Here is a 21964-nt window from a genome sequence, read left to right on the forward strand (position 1 = left end):
AGTTCTTCAGGGACCCAGTGTTAAAGGAACTGTGAGTTTTGCCATTTACTTCAGTGAGAACACAATGCAGTTTTTATTTATTGTGGCCTTAACACACTTGATTTTGTGGTGTTGTGAGCCTGAAACAAACAAACAAAGAAGAGAGAAACAGGAGAAGTAAACCTATAGGAGATAGAATTGATCCTTGTGGAGAGATCACCTCTGGGCGCTGTGTATGAGCCACACATAGTGTGTGTGTAGTGTATATATAGTGAGCTATATAGTGTGATATACTGTGTCTCTTGAGCTAAGGTCATTTGAGGACAGATGGGGAAGTTGTAGTGAATTCAGGCTCGCTGCCTTTTCTGAACATGCTGCACTTTCATCCGGTGTCTCTCTGTTAAAAACTGTTTTGCTGCGTTAAAATCAATGATTTGTTTTTGCTTTGGATGCTTTGCATTCTTGCTCACAGTTGGGTTGGTGTTATGTGAGAAGGGCAGGGTTGTGGGTTCGTACTCATATACTCATGTAGTTGCAGACATACTTGACTCAAGAATTAGAACAGTCCAAAACCCCAGATCAGAAGATGAAGACATTTTTCAAACCCCAAACAAAAGTAATAAATGGAAAGAGGTATTAACTTTGTCAATTTTCACCCCTCCCATAATAAATCTTCAAAATCTTGGCTTTTATCTTAGATGGATAACACAATAGGCACCAGAGCACACCAATATTACGCAAATACTTCATGTGCTATCAATTATTTTGAGTGTTCATCATCTGAATTGTGAAATGGTTTGACCTTTTTTTTTAATGGAGAGTCTTTGAAGATGAGAGTGTTAGGCTGGCACATTCTGGTGCTCATTGTAGGTATATTTAAAAGTAATTTCAGAAGAACACAGCAGTGAATAGGGCTCTCCTCTCTGCTAGCTACGTGTGAGTTGTTTTACACTTTTTTCTTACGTTTCTTATGACCATCTCTTTTTAGTCATTAGCACAGTTTGAGCCCATCAGCATTTCCCCAAGTATTTTAAGCTTCAGAATATGTATTGCTTAGAAAGCAGAATGTCCTGCACTGTTCTCTCAGTTGTCAATACTTGATGTCTTCCTCAGCTGGTTTCCATGTATGGATGTCAATGCTTTGATTTTCAAAATTAATCATGCTGGGTAGGTGACAGCTGAATTGAACTGGGTATTTCCCAAGGGTCAAACATATCTCTGAGCAGAAAATCTATATACTGCAGGTCCTGTCCTCTGCAGCATACTATTGTTGCCCTACTAACAAGTCCTGGAAAGAAACAGTTGTGGCTCTTGAGATTAAATAATTTCAATAAGCTGATAGTTTGTGTATCCTGCTGAGCTTTCTAATTTTTCTCTTCACTTTCCCCAGGTTGTGATACTTTCTATAGCTTTTCAATTTAGCTCAGATGAGTGCTAGTGTAATTTCATTGGCAAAATTCAGCAGAAGGCATTCCTGTGAGAAGACCTAAAAGAACAAACTGTTTTGATTTTCAGATGTAGTGAGAAGTCAGGGCTCAGTGTTGACCCTATGGATGCTGAGTTTCAACAAGTTTTTACTCCTTAGTCTGGAACTGACTTAAATGGGAGCACCATTACCACCCCTATAGATTAACACTGTAGCATTAATTAATTGAAGCAAATTGAATTAATTGAAGCAAAGCCCTGCCAGGCTCAGGGGTTCGGTCTTCGAGGTGGCAGCAGCTTAACTGCAAACTGGGAACTGAACCCAAGTACCTTGACCAAAGAACATCACACACAAAACATCGTTTTATTATCAACTTCAGAGTTTATTAATTTATCAAACCAGGTCAAAGTGATACAACAAGTACATAAATAAGTACCGTAACAGACATACATCCCATGAAAAGAATGAAAAACATGACACTGTGTATTTTGTTGTCTTGAGTGACCAAAAACTGGAAAAATGCAACACTGCATTTTACTAAATGCTTATGATTTTTTTTTTTTGCTTTTCTTAAAAAGTGTTTTTATAAAATAAATACACAATCTGGATTCCACCTGTCCTGTCACAAATACAAAAAGCAGGTTGCCTTCTTCTTAAAAAAAAAAAATTACAAACACTGTACACTTTCCACTTGGTCTTTATTCACCAGCTACTGCTACACACAGATGCCCATGAGGTGAGAAATCACTGCTGATCTTCCCACCAGATCACTACAGCTCCTCAGAACCTCTTCCTTACAACATCTTCACCAGAGGAACAATAAGGTTAATTCAGGACTGACTGAAAGATTTCTAACAAAAGCGTTGCCCATTGGCAGCACATTTCAACCCAGGTGCGGAGGGCACTGCTGATGCCAAATGGGGGTGTGAGGAGCTCAGTGAGGCTGTGACAGCCCCTCAGACACCCACACAGGTGTTCCCGGGACACCGGGCTCTCCTTTTCATCACCAGAGACACAGGTGCTGGGTGAGCTCTGTGCTGTCGCCTCATGGCGGGGCCCAGGTGCTGCGCGGCTCCTCTGAGGGGAGCTGAGGCGCTGCCTGGGCCGGTTCCATCCGGTTCCATCCGGTTCCGGCCGCCCCTCGGCAGGGCAGCGCTGAGCCCCTCAGCCGGGTGGGCGGCACCTCAGGGACTGGGAGTTAAGGACGGGGGAATATGGTGATAGGCAACGAGGGGAAAAGTGGGATAATGGGGAGGAAAGTGGGAGAAACAGCCCCGGGACACTGAGGGCTGGGGAGGAGGAGGCGCTCCAGGCAGAGACGGCCCTGAGGCCATGGAGGAACCACCGAGGATTTCCCTGCAGCCCACGGAGGAAAGAGACCCCCGTGGCTCCTAGTGATACCAGGTGAGAGTACTTAGTTTTTGCAAATCCATGTGGTTGCTGGAGGAGCTCTCATTTTAGCATGGTTTCTTGTATCTGGTGAACTGAATTAAGTGCTTGCTAGGGAGGGAAGTATTCCTAAATACTCTCTGCTCTCTGCCCAGGCCTAGTGACAATGGGGTCATTATATACAGGCACGATAGCTAAGGACCTGAGATCACCCTGTATGTATTTTTCTAATTCAGCCTCTGCTTGTTCTCCTCATTTGCCTCCCTGTTGAGGAGTTGGCATCACACCCAGGCAGGACCTGGGGACCCTGGGGCCTGCAGTGCAGAAGGAGGCTGCCAGGCTTGGCTGCTCAAGCCATGGATCCCCTCAGGATGGTGCAGCTATGGCAGAAACAGGCTTTGGGCATTCAGCACTGAGCTCTCCCACACCCTCATCCCTTTCAAAATGGGTCTGCCCTGGAGGGCTGTCGCTGGCAGAACAACAAACCTCAAAACCTTTGCTGTCACTGTTGATTTCACTCCCTAGGAAGACCAGCCCCTGGCTCAGACCATTTCCATAAAGCTTTGTTTCCTAGGGTGTGTTTGAACAGCAGTATTCCTGTCTGCTTGTGGAGTAGAAAATGGGAGCAAAAGCAGGCAGAGTCATTTGCTTCTTGGGATTTAATCCCACACTGCAGCCAAGAGGCAATGCACCATTTTAGCGACTCTTTAGAGAAAACGCTTTTAAAATTACACTTTTTCTGCAGGTGAGAGCCACCTGACATAAACACACTGTAGACATGCTACACTAAATTTAACAGTCTCTCAGATTTGTTTTCCCCAACCATTACAGCTTTCACAGAGCTGCTGTGTTCTGAACGCCTGCTGTAGCTGTTTAGTGTTGTCATGGGAGAGAGCTGTCCCTGAAGCATGAAACTGAGAGGTCGCTCTCAGAAAAAGGCAAAAGATTAGGTTTGTAAAAAATCAGAAGAAATAAATTAAGCGCTGCTGCAACTCTTAAGGAGTTATTAATTGGGACGTTTAACCCTCTAGGTGTTTTAAAAGCACTGCAAGTACTTCACCACCTTCTGCCACATCACTTTAGAAGGCAGTTTATCAGCCAAGACCATGTGTTAATAGGGCCGAGAAGAATGAAGTTATTACGGCTGTGATAGGAAGCTTACACTTCACATTTTTTAGAGAAGTGGGTGGAGGAAGCAGTGAAAAACCACTTAAAAGTGAACATTTGCTCAAATTGCTACAAAAATACAGTGATTGCCACTAACACCTGCTGTTCAGTTTATGGACTCAGTTTGCTCAACTACAAGACATCATCCCAAAAGCAGGCTGCTTAGGAGTTTGTTAGTTTTAAATCTGTTTTTTATGTCTCCGACACAAGTATTGTATCATTTTACTTTTCCTCCACTACTATAAAAAAAAATCCATGAGTCATTTCAAGACCAAAAATTGTACAAATTCAGCACAGGAAATAATGCTCTCCATAACTCCTGCACATTTATTTCATGTCCTTCTTTTCATTGGTTTGAATAACTTGCCAAATAATAATAATTAAAATGTTCTGTTTTCTCTTTTTAACTTGTAAAGAAATGCAACTCTGGGAAAGTACAGTCTCTCTTTCTCCTTCCTCCACCAGTAACACAGAGCCTCCTAGTCTTTTGGAGGAGATATTTGAACGGTTGACACAGACCACTACACATAAAGCAGCAAATTTGCTGTGCATGATGTGAATAATTACTGCATTATAGTTCTGGGTTTTAGGGCAACTGTTGACTTAAGCAAAATAAGCCTGCAGTCCAGCTGCAGATCCAAGTTTTCATAAGTTTTCTTGTGTTTCTCCCTCCAGTGCTGTCTCCCTTAACAGTGACCCTTTTCAGACTTTTCAAGGTACAAAACCTTTACCAGATCCTCGAGCTCGGTCCTGCACATTCTGCTTTCACACATTTGGCTGATCTGAGCTTCTCCCTCGCTAAATATTTTCCACTGGCCTGAAAACAAAAATACAAAGGAGACAGATACTGCCTTAGAAAAGGGCATAGAGAACTTTGAAGACATTTACAGGCACTCTCCAGGCCAACTGATTCACCATGGTCAAAGAGAGAATGTCCAACCCTCCCATGGAAAATATTCAGAGTATCTTACAATCACGTAACATATTCCATGCAAAATAACTTTGTTAAAAATAATAAACAAGGACCAGAATATTATTCCTTAATTTAATTAAGCAGTTCTGTCTCTTGACCCTCTTTATTTAACTATTTGTAAGATTGGATACTCTGCTTTATAAGACAGCATTTTGAAAATTTAATTCTGATGGTAAACCAAAGTATTTAAAAGTTGGGAAGTGACAAGTGTGTTTTATGCACTGTGAACTCTGCCTACCTGTGTGTAATACAAACTGTCTTTGCTGGGTATAGTATTGCTATACATTATTGGTAATGTTAACAGAAACGGTTGCACTCCTGGTAACTGGAATAATATATTACAGGTAACAATGACAAGCTTATGGAAGGCTGACAGCAAAAAAATAGGCTACTTTTAAAGCAAAAAAATGACAACATTTTAATGCAAAAGAACTGAGAATTAAAACTGTCTGTATCTTAGTTCAGCTATAAAATTGAGTGCTATATCCTAAGCTAGTTTAAATACGAAGAAATTGAATCAAGAGTGATAAAAGAATTTAATGTCCTTTCCAAAGATTTTAACAATTGAGTTATTGCTAAGAACATAGGAAAGGCTTCTTTATAATATATGTTTATATAGGAGAACTCCTTTAATAATCTGATTTTTTCTATTATAAATGACTTTTAAAATTAAGAGGAACTTGCCATCTTAAATAAAACCAAATTGTGCTGCTGTGCTGACATCAGTCATATTTCAGACTTAACAGCAGTATGGGCAGAAAACAGCCTATTATGTATTTTATCAAAATACAGGAGACTAAGACAATATGGACATGCACTACTGTTATATATATATATTTTAAATGGCTGTGTTTTGATTATTAAATATATATGTACAGCCATATATTGGAGGAAAACTTAGTAGATCTGTTTGACTGTGTTGAGTAAAAGAGAATGTTTTTCAAGGCTATGATTATATGAAGGATAGAAAACTGAAGAGGTCAGAATTTTACTTACTAGGGGTTGTCCTTGTTATCAACTTGAAGTAAGGAAGTTCTTCAAATTCTCTCTTGGACACTTTCTCAACATAGAAGTGACGCAGAATTCCTTCAGTAAAGACATGAGAAGTGATGTTACTGGAAATGTGCCTGTTGTTCTAAGCCTGGGTTGCTGTCCTGCCTTTATGTTAGAATTACTATGGTGTTGAACCATCTTGTGAAATAATCCTTTCCAATTTAGTGGATTTTCAGCCTCCTTGTGGGGGTTGTTTTTTTGTTTGGTTGGTTTGTTGGTTTTTTTGTTTGGTTGTTTGTTTTGATTTGTTTTACTCTGCTTGCCACCCCCGGCTTTTTGCTGTTCCACTGTAATTCCTTCTGTGGATTTGGGATTGCAGAGTGTTTGTGAGGGCTGAGAGAATTAGCCAGTTCTTTCCCAACACAGCTGAAGTCTTCCTTAGTATGAGTAAATGTAAGATAACAGCAGAAGCCAAAATCCCAGTGTCTTGGAGAGAAACAATATCATTTTGCAGTCAGATACCATTTGACCTGTCATGAGCTAGCAGGCAATACCACCATCAAACCATCCTGAGGCTTTGTGGCTTCTTAAACAAACATGGCTGTTAATAACCCCCTGATCCTCTGTGACTTCTTTTCTGCTCACTTTGGGCTTGGCTTTTTGTTTTTAAGTGTATTCTAGAGAGGGATCATTTCCATGTAAAGGGCTGTGCTATGGAAGGGTTTCCTAGGAGGGTCACATGCTTCATAGGATTTTTAGGAGGCTGGAAATAATTTATTATACCGAAAGTTCAGGATTTGCAGAAGCACTTGGGCTTCTGATTGCTTTTCTATTTTTTTATAAGTTTACCAATTAGTTTAGTAAACTAAATCCTTACCACATTTTTGCCTTTATTCTGCCATGGGTGTAGCATCACTAAGGCAGACAGGGCAAACTGATTTCAATGGAAAGGATTTTGATCCATCCTAAGTAAGAACCTCCAGGCACTTGGTTCAAACCCTGCTGCCCCTCTCCCTGGAAGTGTTCAAGGCCAGGTTGGATGGGGCTTGGAGCAGCCTGGTCTGGAGAGAGGTGTCCCTGCCCATGGCAGAGGGGTTGGAAGGAGATGATCTTTAAGGTCCCTTCCAGCAAAACCATTCTGTGATTCTGTGACACCCATTGCTCTGCAGCAAGTGACACAGAGTATTACTGATAAACTCCCTGGGATTTTAATGGAAGATCATAAAGTATTTTAAGAAAAATCTTGCTCAACTCACCTTTTCTAATTGTCCACACATGTATTTCTATTTGAGGTGGCTTTTCAGTCTCTACTGCAATTTTCCTGATGGTTTCTCCTTCCTCTGTGAAAATGGATTCATAGACTGGAAATGTCTCTTTCCCACAAAAGTAATCTTTGTTGTCAAAGGTTTGACTTGGCACTTCTGTTGAACAAAAAAAAAAAGACCAAGACTTGTTACCAAGTCCTCCAGAAATTACCTAGCACTGGTGGCCAAGCAGGCTTAGTTTAAAAGTAGGATTTTCACTTGTATGGCCACTCAAATCCAACTCTGGCTAAGCCCCAGACATGTAATGTTCTGTTCTGCAAGGCCCTGATGGCCTCTCTGTGGTGGCAAGACAATATTCATATTTATAATCCAATTTCATAAGGAAATGAGCTGTGTAAAATCATGTGGTCTGTGAGACTCCTCACAATTTTTGAACCTGTTGTCCCTTTTTCAAACATTTGAAATAACAGAACGAGTCTCAGAGGTAATAACTTAATGAAAATTTGCAGTTGGACAGAGTGAAGAAATCTAAATCAATGTTCTGAGGAAAAGGGCAGATAGAGCCTACAAGGTTTTGCATTTTGCTCAGCAGCCACTGGCTGACCAGTGCAAGCCCAGGCTGGCCACAATGTACTTTGTCTCTTGCCTACCTGTTCTGGAGCAATTAAGTAGATATTGTAATTGTTCTGTTGGTAATTGGAAGATGGTCAAGAATGTAATAGAGATGATGAAACTCAGACTGCTGTTTGTGGAAAAACCTAATAATTAATACGTCTCCATACATAGAAGACATGCAGAAAGATATTTACCTTTCCTACAAATGGGCACAGAATCTCCAAGAAAAAGATAATAACTTTCTTTTTGCTATTTATTTTTTATTGAAGACTGTTAGCCAGGTTTTGATGACAGTTCTCATCTCACATGAGCCTAATAAAAGCTGTTGGTCTCTGTATCCAAATGGAACTGTATCAAAAAGGATACACACCTCCTGCCTGCCTTTTGCCACTGCATTGTGCTTGTTGCCAGTAAGCAAGGCTAGCAAGAGAAAAATGTGTGTTCTGTGAAGGATTTCTATATACAACTGAACAGCTCATTTCCTCAGAGCATTTCCCTAAAATGCATCACCATAAGTAATGTAGAAATGGGCCATACAGCTTAGAAAAGAAGTTTAAAGGCACAGGAGGGAGCTAGACATTCCTTTACCCTTTCTCTCATAGGCAGCATGGCTGGTGATTTGGCAGACCATCAGCAGATTCCTGTTGGCAGATTTTTCACTAGTTGTAGGCATTGTTTTTAGTAAGTAATGTCTACACGTTAAGTGACATTATTAGTACAGCACAGAAACAATGCTAAATTTATGATTAGTCCATATTTATTTAAGTTACATGTTTGACACCAGTTTATAATCATGATTTTTTTTAATAATTCTGGTTCATTATAAACAGCAGAAATATTATCTACATGCAGATTTCACAGGCTAGAAAATAATTTGAAGGTTCTGTGGGCACTGCAGCAGGGGAAGGATGGGAGAGCCTTTTGACTGAAATGAATGATAGAAAATTAACTTTCTGTGTACGTTATTTCTGTAATATTTTTTTTTGTAAATGAGTGTCAGGAAGTCTGCTAATGGTAGCGAGAAAGAGAGTGACTGATGAGCAACAAACTCCCCAGTTTGAGGAAGAGCAGTGACTGGCAGGGCTGGCCAGGCAGCTCTGCCTGTCTCACACTGACACCTCTGCACACACATCAGAACATCAGGTAACAGCTATTGCTGTTTTTATCAGATCTCATATTCACCAGAAGGTTTGAGCCAAGCCCTTTAGCATGTACAACAAAAAGGTGGTCTGTGATCAACTTTGTTTTACCTGGACAGACTTTACAGCATTTTCCTTCTACTTTCTGAGGGTATTTGCAGGGATATTGTTCTGGACAGTGAATTTTCTTACATTCTTGTTTGGTGATGTTGCAGGTGCACAACACACACTCTACGATTCCAAAGGCCCGGAGATGGGGATGCCAGGATTCACCATGAGAGTATGTTTTGCCATTTGAAACACAAACTATGAAAGAAGAGAAAAGGAAGAAGTAGTACAACTGGAAAAGGTACATTCACTGGCTGCCTGTCTATGAATATTCATCTGATTTGGGTACATTTGTTTAAAGCAGTGTCTCTGGCCCATTTCTCTGCTTGATACCTTGAAGTTTCACTACTTAAATGAGTCTGAGCTTACAATCACCCTTTTCTCAGCAGCTTTGCCTTGAGTCTATCCTGCTGACTCTGGTATCCATCACTATTTTAAGAACAGTGAGGGTGGCTGAGCCAAGTATTTGACAGCTCCTTTCCAGGGCATGCATTTCAGTTGGGTATCATTAACCATTAGCCATCATTAACTAGCTCCTCTTTCCCCTCCTCATCCCAGCCCAAGCAGAGGGCACACACAGCCTGCTGCTTTGCCTCTGGCTTCCATAATTGAACCTGCAGGTGACAAGAGCATGACATTTGCTACTGAGCCATCTGCAGAACTTTCCTTACCATTAGCTGAACATGCAGTGAGGGCTGTGCTATCAGCAGGGTGGAGGAGTGCCACCTGGGCCTTTTATTGCTTTTGCATCAGAGTTCCTGCTACACAACACGGGGAACAAAGGAAGGGAATGTTGCAAAATGAAGTTTAATGTGTAATGGAAATACGTATGTCTATAGATAGATAGAGATACTGGGGTTTTGGAATCACAAGAAAACATATGCATGAAAGGATGCATCTGGGACTGAAATTTAATTCCAGTAGCCTCTAGGCACCTCAGAATATCTGTTCATCAGTGCCCTGGGAGACAGAGAAATACAGCTGAAACAAGAGTGGAAAAATCCATGCCTAGTAGAAGCCAGTTTAGGTCACCTGGCAGCTAATGGGAATTATATCACTTTACACCATGTTTGCATTTGTCCTATAAACCTTGCTCCTTTCTTTTTAAGGATTTTATAAACACAAAGAAAAATGCAAACTAATCCTAACAAGGTGAAAGAAAGGGCACTGCTTGATTTCTAGAAGCAACCAAAGTGAAGCTGGGATGTACTGTAAATATTTCCAATTCTTCTAATATGCCATCATTTTTATTAATGCTTTTATTTGTAAAATATGTTCCTATTTTGCCCATAACTTTCAAAAGCAATTTAATTTTTATCTGAAATTTACATCTAACTGGTAACAGATGTGACCAACTGGCTAATACTTTACTGAGTTACTGAGATTTATGGGGAGTGTTCTTTTCAATGTATTGTCTTTCATGGGGTTATGCTATAATTTGGTTCATAATTTGCTACATCTTTATGCTTTCTTAAGGCATGCTTTTATTTTAGAAGCATAAAGTAGTTTTGTTTCTCAAATAAAGCAAGTAAAGTGTTACCTGTATAATAGCAACATGGGAGAGAAAAAAATACAAATGAGAAGACTGGTAAGTACTCAGATACTCAACAGGCTTCTTACATACTTAAATACTATATTATTAGTTCTGTTTCTGCTTACATGGATTTTTATTTCCCAGATAGAGTTCTCCAGATCTCTTATGGACATAAATATTTCATGATTTCTTCCTAACAGGGGAAGGGATAATACATGGCATTGTGCAGACATATTGTCTTTGTCTTAAGGGTTTGTTTAGCCCAGAACAGTTAAATAATTAAGATAGTTGATGAAGCTTCCAGTGGACACCAGACCATGACAAATAACTTCTAGTTCCTTTATGCCCTGATTTTAGTGTTCTTCATGTTTAGAATGATTTATCCATCTGTGTGACTGCACAGTATTTGCATGTCAGGAGAAACACACATGTTGTGTGTTTATTTTTTGACTTGTTGAAATGCATCGAGATGCATTTGCATGTGCATTAATTAATAAAATACTTGTTAATTGCACAGGAACAAAAGGAAACACATGGTCAGCATTCCTGCTTCCATCATGGGGATCTCCCAGACACTCTGCAGGCAATGAGTGTCTGAAGCTGCAGAAGTCACTATATGAATGTGCTGTTTGTTTCCATGCTCTTTATTTGCTGAAAAAAATCAGTTAGAAATTGCTTTGATGATGTCTTCAGGAGTGAATTACATGTCAAAGATATTACACTGCATGGAGATTCCTGCTCCTAGATTCAGCATAAAACACTGGCATGATCTGAATGTTTTTCCATGCTTGTTCAGGTGGATAATAAAGATCCTATGGCCAACATTCCTTCTGTTAGCTAATACCTTAAGAGATCAGTTGGCCCTAATACAAGGGCATTTAACTCTTTGTGGGTAGTTCCTAAGTGCTTAGTGCCTGGTGTCTGGGGACAGATACTGTTCCCAGCATGCATTTTTACAGCTATTTCTTTTATGGCTCTTTAGGCCTGTTCCTGCAGGCCTCTGTTCACTGATACACCCATTGTGGGAACTGAGCATCCCACCCAGCCTGCTGTCCCACTAACTGGAGAACTGGTATTTTCCCTCTATTTTTGTCCTTCCTGTAACACAGTAAGAATTTGGCTTAGTCATGTTTGACTAAGGTTTGCCTTAGTTTGGCTCAGAGTTCTGCTGTCTCCACAATGTAGTGTGTAGTAAATCAGCAGAAGGCTCTAAAGGATTCTTAGGGGGAGATTTATTACCTGGGTTAACTTTGCCTCTTTATAGCCCAGTCATGCAGTAGTGGCTAATTCCCTACTCTGCCTCTAGTATTCAGTCACAGAGGAGGAAAAGCACTCTTTGCATCCTGCTATCTCAGACAGCTTAGGATGGGGGACGTAATTCAGGTGGGACATTGTCTTTCCTGAGAAGAAGTTGCTACACCTTGGAGGCAGAATACCTCTTGATACCATGGCAAAGCTTTATGTTCTGAGATTGGCGGGGCAGCCTAAACAGTTGCTGTTTATAGCTAGAAAAGTTACAAAATAGGAAATGGTGTAAAGAAAATAACCACTAGCAGCTTCCTACTGGACAAGTCCTGTGTGAACAAGTTGGCAAATCTAAAGGCACTGAGGTGTCCTTTATGGCACAAAGCACTCACTTCCCTGGAAACCACTGTGTGTGTCCTCTATGCACAACTGATCTTAGTCAAGAGTAAATTCATACCCTTAATAGCTTATTGCTTTTTGCTTCCCTGAGTTTCACTGTGTCTCTTGGTGGCAGTTTGAATCTCCAAGATTCTGCTGTATTTTTTGAGAAGTCTTTCTGAGCTGTAGCTGATGGATGACTGACAACAAAGTCTTTGTCTTTACCTCGCCCGTGCTTGTGCTTGTTGTTGATGACAATCTGCACGATTGTTCCTGAAGCTTGCTGGGGGTCTGGGAGGACTCCACGGTTACTCCTGGCATTGGGAAATCGTGGAATGTTGACCACCTGCCTTGCAGAGGTGGGGGACAGGTCGTAGTGGGAGCGATGGTATGAGTGTCTCTGTGTGGAGACAGCAGGAAAGTGAACACCTCAGTTCAGTGAACATGGGGAAAGAGGCTGTACTTGGAGCTTAATGCAGGCAACCAGAGTATTGCCACTATCACAAAATATTGTATGTAATGAGTAGCACCATACTAAATAAAGGCCTTCAGGTTTTGCAGATAATTAACATGGTAATGAAGTTGTAGAACGTGTCAACAGACTGCATATCTCTGTGTAAGTGTCTTTATCTAAGCTGGTCTGAAACCCCCAATCAAGTCAATGGATGGAGGGGCAATTTTAGAACCTGAGCTGTTGTGGATCTGTATCAAGATGAGAGGAATCGCAACCCAGAAGTGCCTGAGTGTGTTAAGCACAGTGTTCAGAGCTAGGGATCTGCTCTACAGCTGTCTGCTTTAAGATCTTTAACATTTACTGAGAAGAATTGTAAGACTGTCTAGTTTTCCTCATCAAAATTGCTTTCTACAGGGGCTCCAGTGGCAGAGCATGTCCAGAATGAGCATGCAGCTGTAAACTCTCCTGCAAGGTCAGAGTCAGCCTTGCACAGACTGAGCACAACCTAACTAGAGTCTGTGTGACAGACTGGGAAGTGTTTTCTAGAGGGAAAACACTGGTTATTTTCAGATAATTATTTTTCAAAATACCCCTGGGCATGAAGGAGGAGTATGTATTACAGCAGTTGTAACACATGATTCTCCTCACTAATCCAAAGACCTGTTGGTTCATATATTTACATAGTGCACCTAATGGTTCAAAGCTCTTAATATTCTCTCCAAGTGCTGTTAAAAAGTAATGTTTTGAAGAGTGAGTTTTTAATAGATATTCTTAGCCCCAGAGGCAGTGAAGCCCTTAAAGTAAATATATGCATGTGTTCCTGTCAACTGGGAAGTAAATGTTTGGAATTCTGATTTAAAAGTGATGCTTGCATAGCAATCAAAATGCTGAAGGACATTTTATTCTTATAGAGCATATTCAACAAAGACCAAATCCAGAACCTGAAGGAGCTAAGGGAGTTTATAATTTGGTGTTATTTGTGAATTTAGGTTGAGTTTTTTAAGGAATCTGCACTAAACTCACAAAACCTAGGATGAAGCAGTAGATACTCATTCAGACCTATTATTATCATCCTTTTTTCTTTTCCCCCCTTGTGTACTGGCACACAAAACATAGCAGGAAAAGATGTCTTGAGATTGTAGGTGACACTTACAGCTTCCCTGTTGGCTGGCTGCCTGAAGATATCTCCATCAGAATGTTCCCATGATAATTCTCCATCTCCTGTATGTGAATCAGAGCAGGATCAGTTAGGGGAATAACTGCAGCACCCTGGGAGATACTCAGGTGAAAAGTCTCATCCAGGTTTAAAGCTAAATTTAGGGTGGAAGTTGCATCAGTTTCTGGGAACGTCAGTTTGTAGTTTGACTTTGCTGTATTAGACTCTGTAGAGACCAGAAGGAAAGTCCATCCCCAAAGATATTGCAATCTCAGGATGGAGATGACTGTCTGCTTTATGTGTCTTAACAATACACTATGAGCAGGGTAATTTCCAGCAACCATTTGCTGTGTGATACCAAGCAAAGGTAAGGAGACATGACTGAGCCTAACTCACAGAGAAAGCCTAAATTGTGTGACCTTCCATCTGCTGAGGACACCCACGAGCACAGTTACTGTTGCTCTTCTGAAACAGAGTTGGACTGAGATTTTTTCTAGTCAGCTCTGAAGTGTAGCTATCCAGAAATAGCATTGTATTATATATATATCAAGAAAAAAAGTAGGCCATATTTCATGCTGCAGATTTCCTTTTCTCTTACCCATATGGCTGGGTTTTCCCTTCTTATTTACGCTTCATTTAGTAAAAATTGCCAAGTCACAATTCCCCCTCAAGTGTGATTATGAAGCAGGGAGGTGCTTTCATCTGTTTCTTAAAGACAGTTTCATAAACTCAAGTGGTGGCCACACTTGAGGGTGTGGCTCATGAGACACAAACCAACAACTCCAGGAAGCCATGCACAGGCAGGGAGTTACAGCAGGATGGAGGAGAAGTTGGCCCACTAAGCCTGGGTTCCATCTAAGCTCCTAGGACCCTATATTTTCACATACAGAGTATGAAATGCTCAGCACTCCTTTTTTGAATTAAGCCAATAATAGTACTAAGGAATAAGGCTCACAGCACTAAGGACACTTGTAACACAGTAAGGACAGTCTGACTTGCCTTTTAAAAGAAAAAAGGTTTGCTAGAGCACTTGTGATTTGTGTATCTGATGCAGAAGTAGCCAGTGCTTTTGAGAACCAAGTGAGGGATTTGTGGAGCCAGGCTCTGGTTATTCATGTGACTCATGGAAGTAAAACTGGAATAAAGTAGAAACCCCTGGTTTCTATTCAGTGGTGTTTAGCTGATTTCTTTGTAAAGACAACTTAATAAATACAAATGAAGCATAAGCTGAAGTGGAAATTACATCAGGGAAAAATCATTTCAGGCTAGAGAGAGACTGTGGCTTTCAGAAGTTTTTAGAGATGTATTTAAGGTTGTATTTAGGGTTCCTTGATAAGACAAGCCAGGGAATTTGAAGTTGTATGTGATTATTGGGAAACTTGTACAAGAACGGGAGAAATTATTTAGTGTGGAGGGGAGCTCGGAATTTATCCCAGCACTGGAATTCAGATACAGCTGTGCCAAGCACTGCACTGGAGAGCAGGACCACCAGGAACCTCCCAGTGATGGCACAGACCATAGGCTTGGGTCCTGGAAGCAGGATGGCTGCTGCAGCACTGTGTGACACTGGGGAGTGCCAGGGTGCTGCAGGTGCTGTGCCTCCAGCTCTGGAGTTACCTCATCCAGCTTCAGCTCAGTGAGATCCATCACAGGTTCAGGACCTTAGTGAATATTGTGAATTAACATTTTATTCTGTGCATCTCACTCTAACTTAAGGTGAGGTTTGCTCCTGACATAAATCAGCATCTGAACCACAGTGCTTGAAGCCTTTTTTAGTCAGTAGTAGTAGAACTAAGAGGAAAATAGCAAATTTTAATATATTATGTTAATATATCTGGCCATGCAGAGAGCAGAAACTGACTCACAGTTTCCTCCCCGTGAGCTATGCTGGATCTTGATGCAAACATTATGCTTAGATTTGCATTTTGTAAGAATCACAGGGGGGAGATAAAACAGCTTATGCCATATTAAAAGACAAAGTTGATTACGAGACAAATTATCATTTTAACATTTTAAAATAATAGACATTAAAAAAACCCTGCATCAGTGGAAACACTGAGGCATTTCTACTGTAAATCCAATTTAATCTCACCTCTCACGGAAATTCCTAACGAATGTCTCTCTCATTAGTGACTCTCTGTCTGAAGTGACTGATTTCTCCAGTGTAAGGCCAGTTTACTGCATTGCTATGTCTCATATGTCCTACTTTGAAAATCAGTTGGTTTTTTGTAACTGGAAAGGTCAGTTTCAAATACAGATCAAATATCTATCAGGGAACAGGTCCCAGGTACCAGCTGATTAAGCAAGGATTTAGTTGAAGTAACTGTCAGTGTGTTACATTGAAAACAGTGTATCACTAAATTTCACCCAGGGAAGCCAGATCTATAACCTTACCCACCTGAGATCTGAAAGCTTTATAAGCAGTCAGTAAGATGTTCCAAGATTTGTAAAGGTTCTGTGGAGTAACAAGGCAAAGCAGCAGAAAATGAGGAACAACCTCCACGATGGAGATCCTCATCCTTGCTGTGACTGAGCTGATGTATTTGTGCAACACATGGCATTGCCCTGCCAAGAGATCAGTTCAGACACTCTGTGGTGTTATACATGCCCAGTGCATTCTCTCCTTGCTTCAGTTTAGGAAAACAAAGGTAGCAAAGTTATTCTGCTGGCATGGGAGGTTTAGTTTCCCAACACCTGGAGCACCTGCAGAGAGTGTCCTGAGTGCTGGAACAGACACTGACAGGGGAAGGAGTAAATTCACAGCCTCTCCTTCTGTGGCTGTGCCTGAACTTACCTCTGCAAACTGGACAGCAGGACTCAGGAACAGAAACTGGGAAAGAGCAACTTAATTTGGGACAAGTCTTCAACCCACAGTACACATTTCCTTCCTGCCAGTAAAACACAAGGATACAGAAAGTCATCAGTTTGCCTGGTGCTCTATCTGCATTTTGGATGGACATGCTTAAATCTAGTACTTATGTTTACATAATTGCCATTCTAGTATACAAAAGCAGAATATTACACCAATGAAATAGCCTTTTAAAAATTTATTGTCACACAGAGGGTCTCTGACTTTAAAAAAACAAAACAAACCCAAAAAGTGGTTGAGATAAAAACCGAGAGAAAGAGATAAGAGTGTGGGGAGAACTGCAAATATTGTAGGCTGAAAATGTACCTGACTTTGTTGGTACTAAAACCAATTATTTGATCAGAGGAGGTCCAGAGTAGCCAATACTTGATACTGCAGAGCTGACTGGACTGAGAGGGATGTTGTGGTTCAGACACTGTCTCTAGAGAGTCCCTAAGTGACTGCTCAAAAGGACTGGATTTCAGTTGGTGATATCTCAGTGGCTCAGTGCCAGGTTACAGAGCTGTCCAGTCTGATCCTGTGGGACTCCTGACTTATCAGCTCAGTCCAAATTAATTCAGTTTCACTCAGTGGTTTAGTGCTATATTTTCCAGTCAGATTGATGTGAAATATTTTCTATATGCCAAGCAGCCATATTTTACTTTCTGCCTCTGCACTGTAAGCTCACTTAGAGCAGATGCTTGACAGGGTAAGCTTTGTCCACTCTGTTTGAGTAAGAGGCAGCCTGGCATTTACCAGGTGCTGCAAACTGGCTCTGAGCACTCTCATGAGTTTCAGCATTATTTTCAATTTCCAACCTTTGCTGTGTATTGCTTGCATTTCAGTGTCACACAGAAAAAATGAAATTTAGACAGACCAGGGCTTTATCAAATCATGTTACTTACTGAGCAGCTGCACTGGGCACACTGGTTTGCTTGCCTGTTTTGGAAAAGCCCCTCTGCCACAAACATTTCACCATGGTGGTAGGTGGTGCCATTGTATTCACAGGATTTCCCGGTGATTTTGCTGTTTACTGAGAAAAGGGAGTCTTCTGGAAGCAATGGGAAAGGAACACATCATGCAAATGTTCTTGACAACTCAAAGTATCAAATATCTGGGAGGAAAAGCTTCCCTTCTCCCTCATTTCTTTTTGTCTGAAAGGACAAGTTTTGTCAAAGTTACAAAGTGTAACTTTGTTACAAAGTGTAACTGGTAATTCTCATGCTGCTGTGCTGCTCAGTTTTATTAATTCACACTTGGAGTTGGCTGTCCCAGTTAACCTGAGGATGCTGATGATTAACTGGAATGCCAGCAGTGACCTGTCTCCTGCTTCTGTATTTGCTGTAGCATTTGGTATCAGGACAGAGAGGTGCAGCTATGTACCCACGTGTTATATTTACATGGCTTTGTCTTGCTTTAATGCAGAAGGCCTGTATACACACACAATCCCACCATCATCAGCACTGTTCTAGCATGGTTTCACCCTTCTAACCCTTTTATTAACAATTTGTGGTGGTGTAGCCCATAGGAGGCTCAGTGGCAGGTTAGGTTGTGCCATGGGATTTATCATCATGGATGATGCTGTTTCCATGCCATCTGCAGGCACAAACCTTCTGGTAGAGAAGCAGTGATACTGATGATGGAACTGTGTCAAGAGAAAACATCCAAACATTTGTTCCTAGTGGCCATCACAATTTGCTGCTGCTATTGTTTTCAAAATGGGCAAAAGTTGTTAAAAGCAAATTTCAGAAGCTACCCAAAAGCTGATTTTTCTCTCACATGCATTTTAATGTTGGACATACAAAAGAGTGCATTTTGTTGGCAAAATTCAGTGCATATGGCAACATGCTCAAGATGGCAATGTCAGTTCAACCCCAGAACCTTTTGTTTCAACTTACCAAGTTCTGCACCACATGGGTTAAATTTTCTTCTAGGCCATAAAGCTATTCTGTGCCTTATGTTAAAACATCCCTTAGGTTGCAGACCTATTAGCAGCTGACAAACTGTGCAAAGGGCTTATACTTTACCTATGAAATATAAGTCACTTGATACCTATTGGGCAGTGAATCTGGCACTGTACATTAACATTCACAGGAACTGAGCATCTCAGCATGGGAAGAGGCATTTTGAACAAGAGCTGTATGAAGGTAACAGTGAAGTGTTTGTTCTCTGGAGCCTGAATCACTGCAGATTTCTAGGAATGCAGCTGAAATTTCATTCAATGGATTTGAGCTTTCATGTAAAAGAAACCTGACCTGAAAATTTAGGTTTTGCTGTAGCCCCTTTAATTATCTATCAGATAGACCTGGGGAGGTTTTTTTTGTGAAACTGTGCCACCACAGAATGCACATTTTTCAGCTGAGAGCTCAAGTTAAAGAGCAGTTTTCTGCTAGCATGCACTGACATTAAACCCTGGCATTTAGAGTTTTCCATAAAATACATATAAAATATATATTTAGTTATATTGGTCCATCAAATATTAACAAAATTTTGAATGATAAATGTCAAATCTAGCTGTGGAACATATATCTACTACAGTTTTTGAGAGCCTGGTGGGTCAGTAAAGAGCATTCTGCAGGAGAATGGCAAGAGAGGGGAGGCATTTAGGGCTCTTTGCCTGACATTTCATTGCCTTTCAAGAGACAGCCATGGTGTTTGCACTTCTTCTTTTAAAGCACCAAATGCATCATTATTTCAGGGCAATCAAGGCTGTCTAATGGTACCTTTCCAAAATCTTCTAAATATCATGGAGCTTTGATGACACCTGTGCTTGGTATAGAAATGCAGTGTTTTCAGCACACCATGGTTTGCTAGTAATACACATTCTGGAATGGCAAGATGTATGCTCTAATTAAGACTTGTTCTTTGAAAGTATCAGCAAAAAATTCAAGTGACAAATTCAGCTACAAATACTGGAAAATATGAATAAAGAGACACTTCTGAGGACTGTGTTACCACCCAAAATTTTTGTAACCGTAGTTTCTTGGGCTTTCCAAGAATCATCTCATGGAAAGCAGAAAGACTGCCAAACCTTTACTTATCTGTCCCCTTGCCCCTTGGACAACTGGAAGAGCAGTAGGACCAAAAAGAAATGAAAATGAAAGGAGAATAGAGATGTTTCTGTCTGGCCATGAGACCCTGGTCATGCAGACTGCAGGACAATGCTGTGCTCAAGTAGTGTTTGGCTTGTGGTCTGGCATTTGCAAAGACCCAAACTTGAATAACTCACTGTGTCTCTTCAGAGTACTGGATGAAGAGGGTAAATTTTACTGCTGATTTACCTTGGTATAAGCCATACTGCACAGGTGACTGTGAAGTCAGCCAGTGCCTTGAAACTGTGGCTAGTAAATAAGGGAATGAGGATGGTGAAAGTCGTTGCTTGGAAGATGACATTGGAGAGTTGCAGTAGGTAGTTGTTTTCATCTGTATTTCTTTCAAGTTGATCATAGAAGTTATGCCTATAACAGCTAAATCATAAAATGTAGCCCAAAACCCATGTATACCTGCCTGTCCTTGGAATGTGGAATGAAATCCTATTGCTATTTTGAAGTCTTGTTTGGTGAAATAGCTGTCAGAAAAGTCAGTATCAGTTACAGGGAATAAGACCATTGTTGAGGTCCTGTGTTTCCCATACCTGTGTATATGATTCTGTTTTAACACATAAAGTAAATGGGCCTATATAATTGTATAAAATTAGGTTTAGAGGATGTTTTCAGATCAGAACCACATTATTTTTATTGCAAACAAAATATATACAGTCTTAGAATGGAGACAGCATATTGGGGAATGCAACTGGTCCTCTCAAAACACAGCAACTGTGTAAAACTGCTAGGAAGCTTACTTTGTATTGCATGTCTAAAGGTAACTTCTGTCTGGTGCAATTTCTCTGTCTTGGCTCAGTGTGTGTGTGACTGACTTTGTACAACTAGGACTTGCCTTGCTTTCTTTTCTAGTGCTCTTTAAGTCATGGCTAATTAAAGGAGTTGAGACTCCCTCATGATATCATATTCTCCTGTAGAATGTGAAATTAGAGTCTTTGTGGATTTTTTTTATAAGTGCCAGGTTTGAACTTGGAAAAATCTTGGCATTAACATTGGTACCAACATGCATTATTCTGTGCTTTAGTTCAGAGGTGTTAGAATTTGATTAATTAACTGCAAATACACTGCATTGCTCAAATCTCTATTTGTAAACCTTGCTTCCTAATCAGGATTGTTCCCAAAGCTTTATTTGGCATTTTAATGGTGCTGACTAACATTGCTTTAATTAGCTGCCTCTGTAAAGTACCAAACAACCCATCTGTGTGAATTCTTTTAATTAACTGGGTTCAGTTTGAGCTTTTCTTTCTGGCATTCAAAGCATGTCAGTGGAAACAAACATGTAGGGTAAAGATGTTCTAGCATCAAGTGCAAATGAAGAATCTGATTCTGTGGTTGGCATTCATGCTCTAAGGGCACAGACTTAAAGCTTACGTTTGCCTGTGATTTTAGTGGGATCAAGAGAAGACCATGGGTTAGCAATGTGAATGGCACTGATTTGTCACCACCTTGAGCTCTAAGTAATGGCAGAAGACTCAGATGTGCAGCCCAGGCTTCCTGTGAACTGCCATGGATTTGAACTTACCCTGTGAGTGCTTTCAAGGTTGAACTTTGCGTAAGAAATTTATCAGGTTTTACAAGCAAGCAACAGAATGCAACTGTGTAACAACTGATTAGCTACAAAACAGCTACAAAAAAGTTATTTTTTTTAAAGCTGTTGGAGATAGTGGTAATTGCACTTGTATTCTTAAATCCAAGCATTCCTCTCTTCCAAACATAGGACTGTATCCAGCTTCTGTTGGCCACCTATGCTGTTTTTCACTGGCATACCATACACTCAAGGTATGCCAGTGAAATCCTGGCCTCAGTGAAGCCAAAAGAAAGATTTCCTTCAGGATTCAGCCTGAGTGCTGCTTTTTAGGATTATGATTGAGACAGGTACTTGTGCTAGGAGGAACTGTTGATCTATACAAACAAGAGTTTTATCAGTTCAGATCTGTCATGCAGCCTGATACAAAAGTTCACTATGAACTAGAACTGTCTGTAGGTATAGTCCATTTGTTCCTTGAACTATGGTCCCCTTGACAGGATATGTGAAGAAAACATAGGGCAAGAAGTTTGCCATTAAGAGATGGTAACTTAGTGTGCAGTGCAGCACTAAAACTTTCCTGATGGTCTCACAAAACAGAATCAGATATGAATTTGATAAACCACAGACGTTTTATAGAAATTTTCTGCTTCAGTGGAATTTCCTACA

General features: G+C 40.6%; 1 protein-coding gene and 1 long non-coding RNA gene across 7 annotated transcripts in view; one reads left to right on the top strand and one right to left on the bottom strand.

The window, feature by feature from the left end:
• Positions 1–9283, top strand: part of LOC115598196 — a 65303-nt gene extending 56020 nt beyond the window's left edge. Inside the window, exon 3 of the long non-coding RNA XR_003987472.1 lies at positions 9162–9283. This is a non-coding gene — a long non-coding RNA (uncharacterized LOC115598196). The remainder of the gene's footprint in view (positions 1–9161) is intronic.
• CHRDL1 (chordin like 1) overlaps positions 4648–21964 on the bottom strand; it is a 35850-nt gene continuing 18533 nt past the window's right edge. Inside the window, exons 4-12 of one of the 6 annotated variants that reach the window (XM_008493613.2) lie at positions 17575–17717; positions 16616–16709; positions 13819–13886; positions 12437–12611; positions 9048–9252; positions 8386–8396; positions 7184–7345; positions 5931–6020; positions 4648–4778 (exon numbers count right to left, since the gene is read on the bottom strand). In XM_008493613.2, coding sequence (XP_008491835.1) covers positions 4648–4778; positions 5931–6020; positions 7184–7345; positions 8386–8396; positions 9048–9252; positions 12437–12611; positions 13819–13886; positions 16616–16709; positions 17575–17717 — 1079 coding nt within the window. Of the gene's footprint in view, positions 4779–5930; positions 6021–7183; positions 7349–8385; positions 8401–9047; positions 9253–12436; positions 12612–13818; positions 13887–16615; positions 16710–17574; positions 17721–21964 lie in introns of all 6 variants that reach the window. The other 5 variants (XM_008493614.2, XM_008493612.2, XM_030449045.1 and 2 more) reach the window with 5 other exon arrangements.

The sequence above is a fragment of the Calypte anna genome, chromosome 4, assembly GCF_003957555.1.
Source record: "Calypte anna isolate BGI_N300 chromosome 4, bCalAnn1_v1.p, whole genome shotgun sequence".
In the NCBI taxonomy this organism is placed as follows: Eukaryota; Metazoa; Chordata; class Aves; order Apodiformes; family Trochilidae; genus Calypte; species Calypte anna.